At 50.7% G+C, this 17,777-nt stretch overlaps 1 protein-coding gene across 2 annotated transcripts in view; it reads left to right on the top strand.

Moving 5' to 3' along the window:
• The window catches only part of DISP3 (dispatched RND transporter family member 3), a 114,427-nt gene that overhangs the window by 79,795 nt on the left and 16,855 nt on the right, over window positions 1–17,777 (top strand). For both annotated transcript variants that reach the window (XM_072883716.1, XM_072883715.1), the window contains 6 exons: window positions 11,818–12,754; window positions 14,044–14,263; window positions 15,913–16,049; window positions 16,480–16,614; window positions 16,839–16,999; window positions 17,345–17,484. In XM_072883716.1, the coding sequence (XP_072739817.1) occupies window positions 11,818–12,754; window positions 14,044–14,263; window positions 15,913–16,049; window positions 16,480–16,614; window positions 16,839–16,999; window positions 17,345–17,484 (1,730 nt within the window). The remainder of the gene's footprint in view (window positions 1–11,817; window positions 12,755–14,043; window positions 14,264–15,912; window positions 16,050–16,479; window positions 16,615–16,838; window positions 17,000–17,344; window positions 17,485–17,777) is intronic.

Genomic DNA, 17,777 nt, shown 5'->3' with positions numbered 1-17,777 from the left:
TTTGTGTTTTAACTGCAGGACCAAGTCCCGCAGTTAGCACAAGTAGCATCTCAGCCTGTGAATGCCTGGGCTGAGAAGTGTGGGATGTGGTAAGGAACTGGGAACCATTGCCTGAAATGCTCTGATCCTTTGCCAGATGGCAGTCCCTTGGTATCCTTTGGGTTGGATGATAGCCATTCACAAACTCCTGAGCTCGTGCAGCTTGCATGGCTGATAATCTCTGAATCTGTGGTGGTAGAAGGGGAATAGGGACAAGGGTGGTGTCTGCCTCTTACTGAACTGCTCCTGTGTTAGGCTTAGATCACGCTCCTCTGGGGCTGTGCTGGGAGGGAGGAGAAGAGGGGGGAGAGAAGGGATGCTGCTGCTGTCTCAGCTCCGTCCTGGTGGCCTAAATCTGTATCCTATAGACATGGCTTCACTGGCAGGTTCTGGGAGCTACTGCCACCAACATTTCCCTCCCTTGCACAGGGACTAACAGGAACCAACTCTTAGTGGCTCTTGTCTGTATTAGGAAGCATCCTGGACTCTCCCTGAGATTAATGTGTCATTAAAGCCTGTTTGCTTATTCTGAGATCCTGCCCCCTCCTCTGCTAACAGTCTGCAGGACTGTGCTCATTGAGCTGTGGTAACATTTAATGTGAGTTTCTGCATGGTTGGTGCAGCTGGCAGTAAGCTTTAAGTCCTTGTACTGGCAGGGGATCTGCTGATGTGCTGTTCAGGCACTGAGGCATCTTGTCTCATCTCCACATCCTCCTTTTCCCTTCAGGAAGTTTTCCTTCTGTTCTGAAAAACCTTGTGTTCACCCAGGTCCTGGTCTGGAGCAGTCAGCTGTGGCACTAGAGGCTCTCCAGCCTCTGGGTTTTACACCTCTGCTTCCAGATTTCTCACTGATCCTGGGAAGATGAAAAAGCAGTGCTAATTAATCTAAGTCCAGAATCACCAGGTTTTCATGGGAAGGGAGCAGCTAGCTGCATATGTTCCAGGGAGAAAGAAGTGTGGGAGGCAAGAAAGACATACCTGCTCAGATCCCACTTTATAGCCTGCTGAGAGCCAGCTAGCTACAAGCTACTTTGTGAGTCCCTCCTGATCCAGTAGTAAGTTTTCTGTGGGTGACAACAGAGCATGGTTTGCTGCAGTTATTCCCACTCAGCTGTAGTGACTGTCAGGATGAATTCTCCCCAAAATTCAGGCCCTCACATTCTCAGAAATAAGAGGCCATGTCTATACCACAGATGAGCTCAGCTCAGTGCATGGAGCTGGAATGGTCCCTGAACAACCTGGGGTATGTCTTCTGCTCCCTCATTTATGAGAGGACTACAGCATCACCCAGTCCTCTTTCATTCTGGTATGTGGAAAGCCCTGCTGAAGAACCGAGTATGACTGAAATGCTGTGGGAGCTCTGTCCTCACCACAGATTGCAGTCCTTACAGCCTTCCTGTTGTGAATCTGGCATTTTCTGATGTCAGTAAATTATAGCAGCAGAAAGGTAAGACCTTTAGATCCATCAGAGTGAGGCTAGGTAGCATCTGGAGTGAGACACTCTGACCCATACGACTCCGGCACATGTAGAAATGGGACTTTCTACCTGTACCTCCTTTTCCTGGAAGGTCAGAGCATGATGAGCAGAGCTGGCTGAATACAGACACTTCAGGTGAAGGGGAGTGCTTGCAACATTTTCTTTTAACCTTAATTATACTTTTTATGTTGGAGTGGCAAGAAGTGGAGCTGAAATAGCTGCCTGTGCTGTGGCTGGCAAGAAGGACTGGCAGCGTAGGTTGGCATTCCTGCGTTACCTTTCGTATTGCTGCCCACAGAACCACAACCAGCAAAGTCCCCTCAGCACAAACTGCCGCTTAGGCTGCTGGCAAGAAAGCAGCTCACGTGCATGGTGAGGAAGAAATTGCCCTCCTCCCTCTCAGTAATGAACTAGCAGCTTATGGGGAGACTCTGGAGAGGGGCCTTTAGGAGAGGGTGTTTTGATTAGTCCCAGAAGCACACTGTGCACACAAGCAGGCTATTGCTGGGGAGCTGCAGATGGAGGAGAGTGCACAGCCAGCCCTTGTCTTCATACTTCCTCCTGCTGCAAGGAGCAGGTGTGGGGAGCAGGGTCAGAGCTGAGAATCATGCAGCTGAGCATAGAGTGGTATCAGTGCGCACGGTGACGTAAACTGGGGAGCCTGAGCATGGGGTGGAATAATAAATGACTGGCAGGGACTGGCAGTAGGACTTGGCTTTCCTTTTCAGGGTGACAGTGGTGTGGGAAGCTTGACTTTATCTATAGAAGAGCAGCACACAAGCTTTGGGGATGGCTCTTTATTCCAGGGGCTTGGGAACTGGTGAATCTTCTCGGTGGTCTGAGATTCCTTCCTGGAGTGAGTGACACTTCTTGGGATAATAATACAAGGCCCTGGTTTGTGGCAGCCATCTGTATTTAATGATCTGTAAAGGCTTTGATATGAACACAGGTGCTCAGGGGCAGACACTGGAGTGTGGAAATCCACACACCTTTAACAAGCTTGTTATCTTGGGCCCCTGGTAGGTGGGATCCAGTGTGCTTTTGAAGTCTGTGTCAAGGCACCCAAAGGCACACAGCTGATCCAGAAGCCAACCCTTCACTTAGCAACAGCAAGCGGCTGGGGCTCAGACAAAATCTAAGTAATTTTTGTAGTGGCTAGGTAAGCATTTCTGAAGCATATCAGAGTCTCAGCTTGCTTGGCGCCTGTGTGCAGAAACCTGTAAGTGCCACAGACCTGAGTGGCAGCGGGGCCTTATCATTAACACAAACAAGTAACTCAAGTGGTAAACATGGCACAAGGCTGTTTCGTGAGATTATAACCAAGGAGCTGTCTTCCAACACCCACCATCATTAGTTACAATAACCAGGAGCAAATTATTGTATCAGGAAATGAATTTCTCTGTCAATAACATGCATGCTAGCAAAGTTCTTGTGTAGGTTTTCCTCTGCAGCAGTCTTGGGATGGCAGGGCACCGAACATGTGTGGCTTGCCGACAAATCCTGGTGACCTTTGTCTTTGAAAAGTGCCAGTGTCAGTACTTTGAAGCAAGTATTTTGGGGCAATTTATTGTGTCCTTTTGGATTCTTTTAAAATCTGTCAGGATACAGATTCTTCCTGGATTCACTTAGGAAGTAGCACCCTAGGACAGACCTCACAGCTGGTACCTGCTGGAACCATGGTGGGGCTGCCTTAGTGTCCCAAACTAGTGCCACATGAAGGTCTCCCCCTGATCCAAGGCTGTGGGATCACTCTTTTTTCCTAATTAAGGAAACATTCAGGAAAAGTGTCATGTTTAAAATAGGAAACTTGGATGGCTGAGCCTAGTTCTTATTTGCAGGCATCTTACGCCTAGTAAAGCACAGCAGAGCTGCTGATTTCTGAAAGCAACAAACAAAAGCAAAAGCTTTTGCTGTACATCCTTGTGTGGATCACTGCCATAAGGTTACCTAGTTCTTCTGTCCGCTTTCTTCTTGGTCTGTTCTGTGTGCAGGTATGGCTTCTGACATAGCATAGCTTGATGTTGCAGCTGCAACGATGCTCACAGAACAAAGCGGAGTTTGCACTTTGTTGCACACAGCCCCCATCCGTGCCATTCTATGCACTCTAATAAGCTAGGTATCTTGTGTGTCTTAAACTAGGCACCCAAAATAAGTGTCTATTTTTTCCTTCTGATCTCCTGAGCGCCCGCATTTGTCAGATGCGGACTACACCACCGCTTCCTTCTCAGAGATTCTAGGAGGAGATTCAGTTCAGTCCTGTTTGTTCAGCCCTCAGCCTCTGTCGTGACAGGCAGTGTTGAAAAGCTCATGAGGAAATTAATAATTCTGCCTCTGAGGCAGGCATGAGCAGCGTGCAGGAAATGAGGCGTGAGACCACACGCTGAACGATGAGGAGAGAACAAGGTAGCGAATAGCTGCTGGGTTCAGGGAGCATCATCCATTGCATGCACTGGTGGAGGCCAGCATCCTTGCCTTTGGACACTGGGCTTGGAAGAAAAACTGTACTGTGAAGCACTTACAGAAGGGGGGCAAATTAAGGATGCTGTGTCAGCCCTGAATTTGGCATTTCCTGACTGGTGAGTGCTTGACTTTGCAGCTAATCTTTCCATGCTGTTTTTGGCGTGCAATTATGAGTAGATCTAATCAGTGCTTGTCAGACACCTGGAATAGCAGGCAGGAGATCCTCGATGTCGTAGGCTGAGAGCGCTCCAACCAGCCCTTGTCCATGCTGAAAGCGGGTCGATAGATCTGACTGGTTCCTTCTGTTTCCAGCTGCTCTTATCTTAGCCAGGGTGTAAAAGTGCCTGTAAGGGGAAAGAAGGGTAGGACAGTCAGCAGTGAAAGAGGGCATGTCAGTTAGGAGTGAGTGTGCATGTATGTACTTGATTTCATAAAGCTGCGGAGATCAAACAATCCTCCATCCTGTATACAGCCCTATCTATTGTCTTGCCTCCCATGGATAAGTGGAATTGCAGACAATAGAGCTTTAAATATTTTTTTTTTTAAATCATTTTGTTGAACTTTTTTCCCAGCAAGCACATATTTACATCATTGCACTGCAATTCCAACAGCACTGTGCTGCTGGAGCATTTTGTTGTCGTTCTAATCTGCAAAGTGCCTGGGGTCTGGCAATGTTTTTGTGCATCTTTCCAAAAAAGGATTTAAAGCAAGTGGGAAGGGAAATACAAAGGGCCCAGAAAGAAAATAGATTAAAGCCTTGTTTCTGCACTGTGCCGTACAGCTGGGAAAGTAGACCTGCTTGATTAATAATGGTGGAGCCAGCCCAGCCAGCAGTTTAAACCAGTGACTTTAAGCACCATGTGCATCTCTGAGTTTGTATCCCACTGAAATACTTTCTGGGTTATATCCTCAGGCACGGGTTCTGGTCAATGACTGAATTAAGCGGGTGTTTTCAGAAGAATTCAGGAGATTCAGGGTCAGGTGCCCAGTGTGAGGTTTCCTGGGCCTGCTTTGCTTTTCCAGGAGTGCAGCACCTCTGAAAGTCAGACCTCCAATTAGGGGCCCGGAAATTGTATCTCATTCCTCCTTTCTGTTTCATTTTTCCCACTCATGAAAGGTAGTAAGACTTGCCTGCACTGGCAAAGAGCAAGACACGGCTTACTCCATGCACTCAGTTACAGCTGTGTTGATAAAGGGAGAGCAGGGACCTGAGAAAGCCTTTCTTGGTTGTTTTTTAAAATGATACTTCTAGACTGGTCTCGGTGATTCAAGTGCAGAGCAAAACTCTGGTCCTGCGTCTCAGTATCGCTGTATCTCAGTATCGCAGGAGCCCTGCTTTAGAGTGGGTATACATTAATGATGCCCTCCAGTTGTTTTAGACAGCCAGGGCTGTGTACAGTGTTCTTCAGCATAACGGGACCTGGGAAGCACTGTGTCCATCCCTGCTGTCAACTGTGCATCGTTACAGAGAGGTGGCTTTTTGCAGGAGCCGGATGCTCTTAGAAGGCTTTTGCAAGCAGAAAGCCCATTTCTCTCCCTCCTAGAGGAACTTTATATAGCTAAACAAGGGACCTAAAGCTGTTTTTGGTAGAAACTCCAAGAGTTTTCAGGAATACAAATAGGACCACAAAACTGCTAGCTCTGCTCTGAAAGCTTTGCCCATGGGAGAAATGAATGTGAAGTTTAATTACTTTGTCGATAGGAATCTTCCATATTACAGAAATTGTCTTTCCCTCCCCTTCTAGCCTTGTGCTTTCCTTCCTTTTTTCTTTCTAACTTGCTGATGCACAAGGCTTCCTTTTTCCTGTAAGAAGGAACAACTGAGTAATTGAAATGGAACACTGGTGAGGATTTTTTAATCTGAAAGTCAGCATTAATTAGTCAGGTCGGGTGTAATTAGCTTCCTCATCTGTCACTGCCTCTCCCCAACTTGTCAATGACTTTCTTCTATCCTAGATTTCACTGAAAAGAAAGAACTCTGTCACATGGGAGCTGCATGGGTGTTTTTCCTGGGGTGCAAGTGAGTGACAATACCTGCAGGGCTGTTGGGGTCTGAGCTGGATCCTCCCTACTGCAGCCAAGGGCAAAACTCATGCTGATCTTAAGGTCTCCCAGGTTTGGCTTTGCCCCTTCTTTTCTGCTGTGTGTCAGGCTCACAGGAGTCATAATTTTTCCTACCCTGTGCTCCATAGTCCTGCAGTGCTTTAAATGCTTAATTCATTACTCAGCTCAGACTGGTAAGTTGCAGCAAGACATGGAAGATGCCCAGGTTAAATTGCTGAATGGGGGTGCAGATATCGAGGGGCTTGGATGCCCAGCCTGCCAGTCACTGGTTCATCTGTGACAGTCATCCAGGGAGGAAAGGGGTGAGCCTCTTCCATTGGGCTCTGGTAGCATTCATGGCTGTGGTGCTGAGGTTCAGCTGCAGGTTGTCTGGTGTGCAGGGCTGGGGGAGTGGCAAGATCTGATGTGAGATAGCCGCTGTGCTCCTCTAGACAGAAGTGCTCACTGGCATTGAAAAAATAGCCTTGGCAAGGAGACCTTCCTCGTCTTCTTCCTAGTCGTGTCTCCACACTGCTGCTGTGGCCGTGAAGAGGCAAACCAGATCATCAGCTGGAGCCTGGCATTATTGGTACCTTCCATAAAGCTGTGGGTCTTTGTACCAGCACAGGGTTGGAAGATGTGAGTCCCTTCATGGCCACATGTCTCTTTGCTGTGATGGATTTTCTGAACTCACATCTTAAGATCAGGAAGGATCTTCATCCTGGGAGGATGCTGGAACTACCTGGCAGTCTGAAGGCTGAACGTGAAGGGAGGAGGGGTTTTTTATGTACTGTACTACAGACTCCTCCTTCCCTTCCCCTCTTGAATTCCCCTCCTACCCTCCCCTTCCAGCTCAGTTAGTTTTCTACAAGGTCCCTCCAAGCTCAGCTGTGCTGCTGAGTCAGCAGCTCGCTTGCCTCTTCCCCCCAGCCCCTTTCCCCATCCCCAAGAGGTTCTTGGCTGGGTGAATGAATGAGGCAGTGCAGATGAACATGTGCTGACACCAGGCTAGGAGGTGGGTGAGCTGGACGTGAACTGTGCAGGCCCAGCTTTGCAGAGGAATGCAGGTTCTGTGGTTTCTATGCAGCCATTAGGCAAAAGGTTTGGGATTGTCCCCCCTTCGCAGCATACTCTCTGTAGGCAGCTCTGCAGAGCAGAGCTATGCAGCAGAGCTCTGCAGCTCTGCAACCCTGCTGTTGAACTTCATCCATACCGTGGTAGTGTGGGGAAGGGAAAGGGCCCCACATCTTCCCTGGGTCACATACCCTGGGCAGACCTGCCCTTTGCTTTGCCCCTGTCTTGCTCTGAGCTGGCTGTCCAGTGTGCGCAGTCTGCCCACGCAGTCTGCCTCTGCATGGCTGTGCAGAAAGCAGGAGCTGCCGCAGGCTGTGTGGGTAGGCTTGAGGAGCTCCTTTTGCTCAGACAGCTGGTTCAGGGTCTGTCCTTCACCGGGTGTGTGATGGCAGCCTTAGGCCCTTCTCACCATGCATCTATTCAATGCTTCTACATTCCTGGTGGAAAAACCTGAAAGCATCAGGACAGTGGGACGGGGTCCCTGACATGAGGCACCCCATGGTGACTGCAGCTGTGGCTCTTGCTTCCTGCTTGCAGTCTGGATCAGGACTGTCCGTAATGTGGCATTGTAGGCTCCTGCAAGATCTGGCTTTGTGTGGCCAAGCACACGACTCAGGAAGCAGAGGGCATTTTGTGAGGCAGACCTGACGTGGGGTGGTGGTAGAGGTCTTCACTTGAAGTACTTATTTACAAAATACTTTGCCCAGTTTCCTTTACCTTTCTCTGACTTAATGGAAGCTATGCCTGTAGTAGCACCTTAAATCTGAGCCAGGAACCTTCTTTACTGGAGGTTCTGCCACCCTACAGAGTCCTGACTGGTTTTGAACCAGGAGGAAGCCTCTTTGCTTTGGAAGAGGCAGAGAGAAGCCCAAGAAATCTGAATGCCTACCTGAACAGGCTGAATTAGTGCCTCTTCTCCAAAGAAAGTATCTGGGACTCCTAGGAGTGCTCTTATCCTCTGCTCCTTCCAACCTGGAGCAGGCTAAGCTTGCACAGAAGTGAGGCAGAGCTTTGATTAGGGCTGCAAGAATTAGGTCCACTGTGCATATCCTGGAACTGAAAAAGTAACTGGGCCATGCTTCAATGCTGGGAGTCCCTGGGTAGTACGGGAAGTGGTGGAGGGAAAACAGGCCAGCCCCCAAGTAGAATTCAAGCAGAAAAAAATTGCATTTCATTCCCCTTCTGGCTGATTTCAGGGTTTATCTCCCCACCGATTCAGTTTGCCATGTTCTGGGTTGGATGAGCTTTCATCCTGACCCAGGCAGGATCTGACGAAGGCGGTAAAGCCAGATGAGTCCCAAGGGCAATGCTAAGTGAGCTGTGTCTGGCTTTGCAGCCGAATCATGTGGTAAACTCTCTTTTGAAGGGAGTTCAGAGCTGTGGTGGAACTAGGGCAGGATGCACGCACTTGCTTACCCCGCATGCACAGGGAGGCTGTCGCCATCAGGGAGAGCACAGCCCAGGGGCCTCCCTCCCTGCCCTTGCCCTTCTGCCTGGACCAAATCTTGATCCTTCCCTGACTCAGTTCTCATGTGAGTGCATATAATCTTGGGTCTCTTCCAGCATTTGATGTGCTGGGGTTTACACCAGCATCAGAATTTGTACCAGTCTTTAGCTAGAGGGTGGCATGCATTGGCCTTCATACATTGTGGGTGCCCATCTGTTACAAGGTGGGTTTTACAGTCACTGTGAGAGTGGATGGGAGAGCCAGAGGGGGATGCCTGAGGTCTGATCCCTTCCTTGAGTTGAGGATTTAGCTCTTGGTTAAAAAAGAAGATGGTTTGATCCTTTTTCTGCTGGCTTACTACTATCTCAGTCTCTCTCGTTTCCCTTTCTTGTCACGTGCAGGCTCTTCTGTTTCAGGATTAGAATCTTTTCCCTCCTTCTCCTCAGTAGCTCAATAAATGGGAAATTATTACGGCTCTACCTCTCTTTCTAAAGAGAGAATACATATGCTTGATCAGGTCTTGCAGTAACTCCATTCTGTTGAAGGAGAGCCCAGGCCAATGGGAGAAAGGGAGCAGAGGTAACTGCATGTATACACCAACTTGCCCAGATGGGGCAAGTGAGGTTCGCACCTGCCTTCATGCAGCACCAATCTGCACTGCTAACGTGAGCTGAAGTTGTAGCGTGGTTGTCTCTTAGAGGCAGAAGGGTGATAGTACTTGTCAGCCCAGTGATGGATGGGAGTTGTACACTGGCCAAGGGCTTGCATGTGCTGAGGATGTCTGTCTGCAAAGGCGAGCAGTGTGGGGCGACCTGTGAGCTGGGGCTGGGGCTGTGCTGTGTTCAGGGGGGCTGGCGTGCCAGCAGGCTTTGGACATGTAGGAGGATGTCACTGCCCGCCACTGCTTTGTCAGCATTGATGGGATCATGGCTGCTCTGTGGGTAGAGTTTGGGAGTGTAGAGTGTGGGAGAGAAGGCAAAATTGCAGTAAGGAGCAGCTGGGAGAGGATTTATATGCAGATTCAGGGACTTGGGAAAGCCTCCTCCCTGTCATGATGCAAGTAAGGCTCTCTGTAAGCAACAACAGAAGAGCACGTGGGTATGCCTGCCCATGAAGTTGAGGCGGAGGAGCACCTGCATGCTAGTAGCTGTCTTGGGCAGTGTTGTTCGTAAGCTCTTGGCCTTGCTCCAGGGCCCAAGGCTCACGCAGTGATGTGTGGCTGTTCAGGGAAGCTTTCAGATGCTCCCTGGCTGTTTAGAATTATGCATCCTGAATATTAAAGAAATCTTAATGGAGACTAAAACCATCTAGATTTTTCCTGACCTTTCCAGAGACTTGAAAAGACCCCCCCTTTGCTTTCTTCTTGCCGTCTAACGGCCCTGTATGTGAAGGGGGAAACAACACAGCAGAGTTTTGTGAGCCACGCTCTCCTCACTGTATTTCTTAGCCTCCTGAGGATGTGGAGGTCTGGCAGAAGAGGGACTGTGGCCATTTGCCATCAGTGGTGCCCATCTGTTTTCGGATTGTGAGATTGCAGAGCAGGAGGAGGATTCGGCACAGGCTTACATGTGCCCTCCTGCACAGCTCTCTGCAGCCTGGCTGCGGTGGGTGAGCCAGATGCACGAGCCTAACCACGGCGAGGGGGTGAAGGAGTCCCTGCTCTCACACAGACAGGAAGGGTGGGATGTTTTGAGACCGTATCAGTTCCAGATTAAAGCCACTGATCAATATTTGTGCTTTCCTTGGTGTGGGCAGCAGCAGGGAGGCTGGAGCTCAGAGGTTCCCTGTTCTCCACAGGCTCTGCAACACTGGGAGTGCTCTGCCCAGCCTGCCAGCACAGATGCTATCCAGACTAGAGTGAATCCCGTGGGAGCTGCTGTAGCTCCCGTGAACTCCCTGTGAGCAAAGCCACAGGCATCACCCAGGCTGACCAGAGCCAGGGAGATTGCTGAGACCCTTGCTCCTTGGCACATTGCTCTTCTGCCAAGGAGCATTTTTGCCCCATTGCTTTTCCTCTCGGTCCAAGTTCAGGCAGCTCCCAGGTCTTCTGAGGACCTAGAGTTAAGGGGTACTGGCAATCTATCTTCCTGCTGATAGATGTCCTGTTAAAATAGAAACACTGGCTAGGAGCAAAGCTGGTAAATTGCTTCTGGCCTGTGTGTAAATTGCTTGCAACTATCGGGGTCAAGCAAGGAACTGAATCTGTTCATTCATTCAGTGAGGGGGGGCTGCAGGCTTTGCCGGGAGCTGGGAAAGGGAGTAACACTTGTAGGGTCTGGGCTTTGCTCTCAGGGACCACCGTCTGTGGTTTCCTGGCTTGAGAGGCTTCCATGCGACACCCAGGAGGGGCACATGGGAAAGTCTAAGAACCTGTGTGTGCTGGCAGCCCCCTGCAAAGGAGAGCATCTCCCAGGGAGTCTCCCTTTCTTTCCTGCCCAAGTGTGGGCTGATCAGGGAGAGTTTCCTCCTTGTCATTCCATGGGAGCAGTGACTGCTTTTGCTTCCTGGTTTTTCCATAGGAACCAGGAAAATTCACTCCCTAAACAATGTCCCGCAGGGGTGGAAGGAAGGCAGGGCTGTTCAGCCCTTTCGCTTCCCACGCTGGTGGTGGGTAGCCCTTCGGGAACTAGAGCAGGGTTACAGTGAGTTCTCTGTGGGGGTCAGTATGTGCAAATGCATGCATACGTGTGTGTCTGCAGGCGTGGGTGCACGTGCTTCTGGTTCTGCGTGTGCATGCACATGCAGGCTTTGTGGGAGAGATGAGTACAGCTGTAAATAGCCGGGGGAAAATCTATTGTCACTTTTAAGGAGAGGAAGATAGGGTCCTTTGCGTTTTTCATCTGGTAGCATGAACTGTTCCTGGGCATGAGAACCAGGTTAGCTAATGAAATGTTCCTGCTGCTGCAGTCTGGGCAGCATACTGTGAACCCCCTGCATCTCCATGCCTGGTGTTCCTGGAGCTGTGCAGAGCCCTCTTCTGCCAGAGCACTGAGCTCTGGGACTGTAGTTTGAATTTCTCCCCTTTCTGGGTCCTCTGCTAGGCAGGGTGTAGGATACCCCATGGCAAGCCTGTTCTTTCAGTGGCTGTAGCAAATCTGTAGGGTTTGAAAGGAGTCGTGCTTTGCTGCTGAGGGTGCAGGGCTGGGAGAGCTGGAGTGTGCCTCCGGCCCCAGCTCTGCTGCTGAGACCCTTTGGCAACTGCTATGGATTCATGGCAGTGCCTGGTGGCACCCAGTGCTGGGCCTTGCTGACTGCTTTTCTCTACCCCTTTGTGCAGGGGCTGGACATGGACACAGAGGATGACCCCTTATTACAGGACGCCTGGCTAGACGAGGAAGATGAAGAGGTAGCCTTCAGCTCCCGGAAGAGGCGGGAAGGTGCTCTGTTGTGTGGGAGAAGCCCATGCAGAGTCAGGCCCCTGCGTGTCGCGCTGCCCGTGTCTGGCTTCTGGAATATTGTTGGCTGGATATTTACCAACCCGTACTGCGCTGGCTTAATCCTTTTCCTGGGCTGTGCCATCCCTGCTGTGCTTGCTGTTGTCATGTTCCTCCACTACCCAGCCCTGGATATTGACATCTCCTACAATGCTTTTGAGATCCGCAACCATGAGTCCTCTCAGCGCTTTGATGCACTTGCCTTGGCCCTCAAGTCCCAGTTTGGGTCATGGGGGAGGAACCGCCGGGACCTGGCTGACTTCACCTCTGAAACCCTGCAGAGGCTCATCTTTGAGCAGCTCCAGCAGCTTCACCTCAATGCTTCCCATCTCGGGGTCAGCACGCGGGTCAAGCGCAGCACCCCAGAGGGCAGGACGAGCTCCCCCAAGCCCCATGCCCACCTGAACCCAGGAAACCGGACTTCCCGAGTTGGGAGGGGTGCCCCACGCTGGGACTACTCCAGCAGTTATATCAGTGCCAACACACAGACACATGCCCATTGGCGCATCGAGCTCATTTTTCTGGCTCGGGGGGACTCTGAAAACAACATCTTCACCACTGAGCGCCTGGTTACCATCCATGAGGTCGAGCGCAAGATCATGGACCACCCTCGCTTCCGGGAGTTCTGCTGGAAGCCCCACGAGGTCTTGAAGGACCTGCCCCTGGGCTCCTATTCCTATTGCTCACCTCCCAGCTCCCTCATGACCTACTTCTTCCCCACTGAGAGAGGAGGGAAGATTTACTATGATGGCATGGGACAAGACCTTGCTGACATCCAAGGTGAGCTGAGGGCTGCGGGCGAGGGCTGGCATGTTTAAGGCATGCATCTCCTGCAAGTTCAGGCTGTCACTTACTGGTGTGCAGCTAAGAGGGGTGACTGCCTTGTGCAGAGAGGAAGATGCTGCTATGTTGTGCCTTGAGGAATCGTCTTTTCTGTGCTAGGTCTGTGCTTCTAGCCTTTCAGCAAAGCCCCTGCAACCCCAGTCATGGGTCACACAGGCCCCAACAGGCGAGCGAGAGGGACAAATGAAGGGGAGTCCTGCATTGTACAGATGCCTTCTACTGACCCTTTTTCCCTGTGAAAGACTGTGGTTAACTAGAGGAATGTCAGGTCTTGGACAGACAATAGGGATGAGCTTCCCTGCACCACGGAGCAGATGAAAGAGGTCTGTGGGCTGCTCTGGAGCTTGAAATGCAGTTTGTGAGTCACCAGATGGAAAGGCTTCTATAAGGAGAGGAGGAGGAAGGCCCTGCCTCCTCCTCCAAGCTCCGTACCCTGTACTATGCCCCTCTAGTAGAGCAGAGGCTCTGGATGGTGAAAAGGAGGTGAATCATGAGGAGTCTGTGGGTGTGATGTGGCTGTGGGATGAAGCCTCCATCTGTCTCCCAAGCGCAGGCTGCAGATGATAGCTGCCCAGGAGCCATACAGGGAGCAGGCAAAGAATTAACTCCATCTGCTTTAGTGTGAGTAACAGTTCTGCTACCAAAACAGGAAAGAGCATAGTTTCTGGGTCTTTCTGGTGTGAACTCAAGGGAACTTGGATTTTGGGGGTAGACGGGCAGTGTTTCTTACTCAGAACTAGCTGAGTGCCTCCATCTCTGCATCCCTCACACCATCAGATGGCAGAGGTACCAGGTCACAGCAGAGCCAGGACTCCTCATCTTCCATGAGCATTGTTTAGCTCTTGTGCTTCCCAGTGTGATGGAGCAAATATTGTCCCAATGTATGAGAACTAAGTGCATCCAGTGGTGGGAGTATTGATGGGGATGCTGTGTGCATTGCTGCTTGGGGGAGCTGTGGTTCAGATCACAGTCAGGTGGAAGATGTATCCCTGATGGGGAACTGCATGTAGGCAACATCGCAGGCAGAGTCACAAAGCAGAAGTGGAACATGAGTCTTTGCAATCCAGCTTTCCCCAGCCCTCCTTGCTCTCTGCAAGGCAGCAGCAGTCAGCATCACTCTGATGAAAGACAGGATCGCTCCTAGTTTCCTTTGTCAGATTAGACCCTGTGCCTTGCCAAGTCAACTAAGCAGGACCTAACAAAAGTGGCACTGCTTTCTCCTGCAGGTTCCCTGGAGCTGGCCATGACCCACCCTGAATTCTACTGGTATGTGGATGAGGGCTTGTCTGCTGAGAACATGAAAAGCTCCCTGCTGCGGAGCGAAATCCTCTTTGGGGCACCACTGCCAAACTACTACTCAGTGGAGGACCGCTGGGAGGAGCAGCGCCGCAAGTTCCAGAACTTTGTCATCACCTACGTGGCCATGCTGGCCAAGCAATCCACAAGGTGAGGGTCTGTGCAGACAGGGCAGCTGCCTTGCTGGGAGTGTGCGAGAGCAGGGAAAGGCAGAGGTTGGAGAGGATGGCGCTTTCTGTTGCACTAAAGGAGCGGATGGAATAGGTTCTTCGGTGTAAAAGCTTCATTTTAAGGTTTACGCAGGGCAGGCATGCCTGCTCTGCTCTGATAGCCCTGCAGCATTCAGTCTCACCTGGAAGGCACAGAAGGCTTGGCATGCCAGCTCAGACTGCTGGTCAGTCTTGAGCAGTGGCCACAGCGTAATGCTCCAGACGAAGGAGAAAAAGCATCTCCTTTGAAGTTAGGCTCAGGCACAGTGCTATGAATGAGGGTGGGGAGCATATGGCAGAAAACCACTCATATGCTTCCCTTTAATGCCACTTCCTACTGCAGCAACATGCCAGAGACATCAATAGAGACAATGAAAGGGAGCCAAAGACTGAATCCAGTGCCTGCCTTTCCACTCAGCCCCTGTCTGGCATTGGATCTGTTTGCTTCCATCTCACAAGTCCAATTCCACTGGCTCCAACAGAGCTGCTTCTCTGCCTTCCTGGTCTGAATTTGGCCCCAATTGGTCTTATGCAGGGGGTGAAATGGTCCTTACTCAGGGCATCAACCTGTGGATCCAGTTCTGCTTTTGCTCATGCCAGTGTAATTCCTCCCAGAAGTGTTTGCTCTTTGTACAGAGAGATGGGGAGGGGAGTTTCAGGGCAGGATAAGTTTTGGCTTATGGGGCTTTCATGCAGGCTTTTTTCACCACCAGGTCTGTATGACTTTGAGTAGAGCTTTGCTCAAAGCTTGTGAGAGGGAGATGGTAAAATAGAGCTAAAAAGGCTAAAAGAGTAGCCCCGTATCCAGACAGCTGAGGGAAGGCAGTGGGTCCCAGAGTCAGTGTACCTTCTCAGTCTCCAGCTCTCTACTGCTCTGAATCTCAATAACTCCCAGAACGAAGGGATATACTGATCTTCAAAAGCAGAGTGAAATGCAGCCAGCCCTTGCCAGCCCTGAAAGCAGGCAGCCACAGAGCGTTCTCAGCAATGGGCTGGCAGACTGGGTTGCAGTTATGGGAAGCTGAAAGGGAATTGGGGCCAAGGCTCAGTTCTGAAGCTTGGATTCCTGATAGCCTCCTATGGTGCAGTGTTATTGTACTCCTGGTTAAATTATCTTGGATTACTTCCGCTCAGAGCCTGCTTCCAGAAGCAGAAGCTGGTAAATCATATGGTTTTCTGATAAGCTCTCACTCTGCCTGCATCTGCTGGTTATTACCTTTGTGCTTAATATAATAAGCAATGATTAGGATTCCAGATGGAATTGGCTTTGGAGGCTTCAGGAGCTGTTTGCTGACAGCAAGAAGTCTATTAGTGCCAAAGACCCTCCATGCACTGGAGGAATTTTAAAAATATTAGACCTGCTCTTTTATTTTTCTCCCTCCTTGTGTGAACTTCACGTCCAGCAGCAACCTTGTTCAACCTGCTCTCACCACTCTGAGCTGGTTTCTCAGAGAACTGCCAAGTTTATTCGAGCAGTGACCTCCTTTGGCTCTGGGGGAGACATTGTGCTTTGTTAAATCCCCTGGCTCTGCTCCCTTTACACTCAACTCTACCTACTCCTCTTCCTTCCTTCATGTCTTCCCACCCTAGCAAAGTCCAGGTGCTGTATGGAGGGACGGATTTGTTTGACTATGAAGTGAGGAGGACCTTCAACAATGACATGTTGCTGGCCTTCATCAGCAGTAGCTGCATAGCTGTCTTGGTCTACATCCTTACCTCCTGCTCAGGTAGGCTGCAGTCACGGCTGCCCTGATCTCACACAAAGCCAAATGTGCCGTGACTCCCTGTGTCTGTGCAAGCCCCAGGAGAAGCTCTGATGCCCTGACACCAGCCTGACTCTGTGGCACAGCAGCATGTAGAAGGTCATGCAAGTCTGATTCTCCAGAGCAGAGATTTGTGGGCAGGATGGGGGGAAGGCTCTCAGGAGAACAGGAATAAGATGCAAATTCCCATCTTACTAATAGTGGTGTAAAGCTGATGTAATTTCATGGGTGGGCCTCATGGGACGGAATCTGCAAGCGGTACTCTTGCAGCCCTGAGCTATTCTCTCTCACCAACACACTCCTGGGAACCAGTATTCCGACAGGGCAGGTGGGAGGTGTCCTCCCAGGGGGCAGCCAGCGGTGCTATTTTTTCCATGTTCCTTTCCTCCTGTAGTGTTCCTGTCATTCTTTGGCATTGCCAGTATTGGGCTAAGCTGCCTGGTGGCTCTGTTCCTGTACCACGTCGTATTTGGGATCCAGTACCTGGGTATACTCAATGGTGTGGCTGCCTTTGTCATTGTGGGGATTGGTAAGCACGTCCTTACTCAAAACCTACCTGTGCTGCCTTGCCGTAACTCCTGCCTGCAGGAGAGAGAAAGGTGATGGTGGCAAATGCAGATTGAATTTTCAAGCCCTTTCCCTCCATTACCTGTAAGTGAAATATTTGCAGGTCAGATGTTGAGGGGAAGTTAGTTTTTTAGCATGTGTCCCTACTGTGAGCAAAGTATCAAAATCTCCCCCCTCTTTTCACAGGGGTTGATGATGTCTTTGTTTTCATCAACACCTACCGCCAAGCCACCCACCTCAAGGACCTGCGACTGCGCATGATCCATACTATCCAGACAGCAGGGAAGGCCACCTTCTTCACTTCCCTGACCACGGCTGCAGCATATGCTGCCAACATCTTCTCTCAGGTACACTGCAGCTTTGGGATTTGGGGCTTTCCGTTTCTGCCAGAGGCCCTAATAGAGAGGGAAGCTGCCAGCACCATCTTTCTGCCCTCTCCTCCAGCACAGGGGCATGCTGGACTTGCCCTAGAGGGCTGTCCCTTACCTGCTCTAAGGCAGTGGACACTCTCCCTGTATCAGCATCCAAGGCAGTATTTCCTGTGCCACTGATCAGCTCAGCTCTGTACCTACCAGGTGTGCTGACTACCATGACTGAGGTCAGCATGTGCTATTCTCGGGTCTTTCTGGCCTGATGTCTATCCAGGTCTCCTGCCCCAGTTGATCCCAACTCCATGTTCTCTCTCCATGTAGATTCCAGCCGTGCATGACTTTGGACTCTTTATGTCGCTGATTGTGTCCTGTTGCTGGGTAGCTGTGCTCTTCACCATGCCAGCTGCTCTTGGAATATGGACCCTTTATATGTCCCCACTAGAGAGCTCCTGCCAAAGCAGGTGAGCCCTGGAGCCTCCTTGTGTGGGTGGGAAGTTGTTGTGGAATGCATGGCCAAGGCAGTGTGCAAATGCCTGCCCTATCCTCTCAGTTATCCTCATCCCTCTCGGTTATCCTCATCCCCCTCAGGCAGCTTGGCTTCGCCATTCCCTGTTAGTTTCTAACAGAAGGGAAATTTAACTTCTGCCATTCCAGATTGGGAGCAAAATTGAAGGGCCAGGTCCCAGTCTTATTCTCCCTGGTGTACGCCCAGGTGCCTCCCAGGAGCCAGACTCTGCAATGCCAGTCATACCTC

This window comes from Ciconia boyciana, chromosome 19 (genome assembly GCF_034638445.1).
Source record: "Ciconia boyciana chromosome 19, ASM3463844v1, whole genome shotgun sequence".
Classification (NCBI taxonomy): domain Eukaryota; kingdom Metazoa; phylum Chordata; class Aves; order Ciconiiformes; family Ciconiidae; genus Ciconia; species Ciconia boyciana.
Note: the sequence above shows the minus strand (reverse complement) of the source record. Positions and strands in the feature narration are given on the sequence as shown.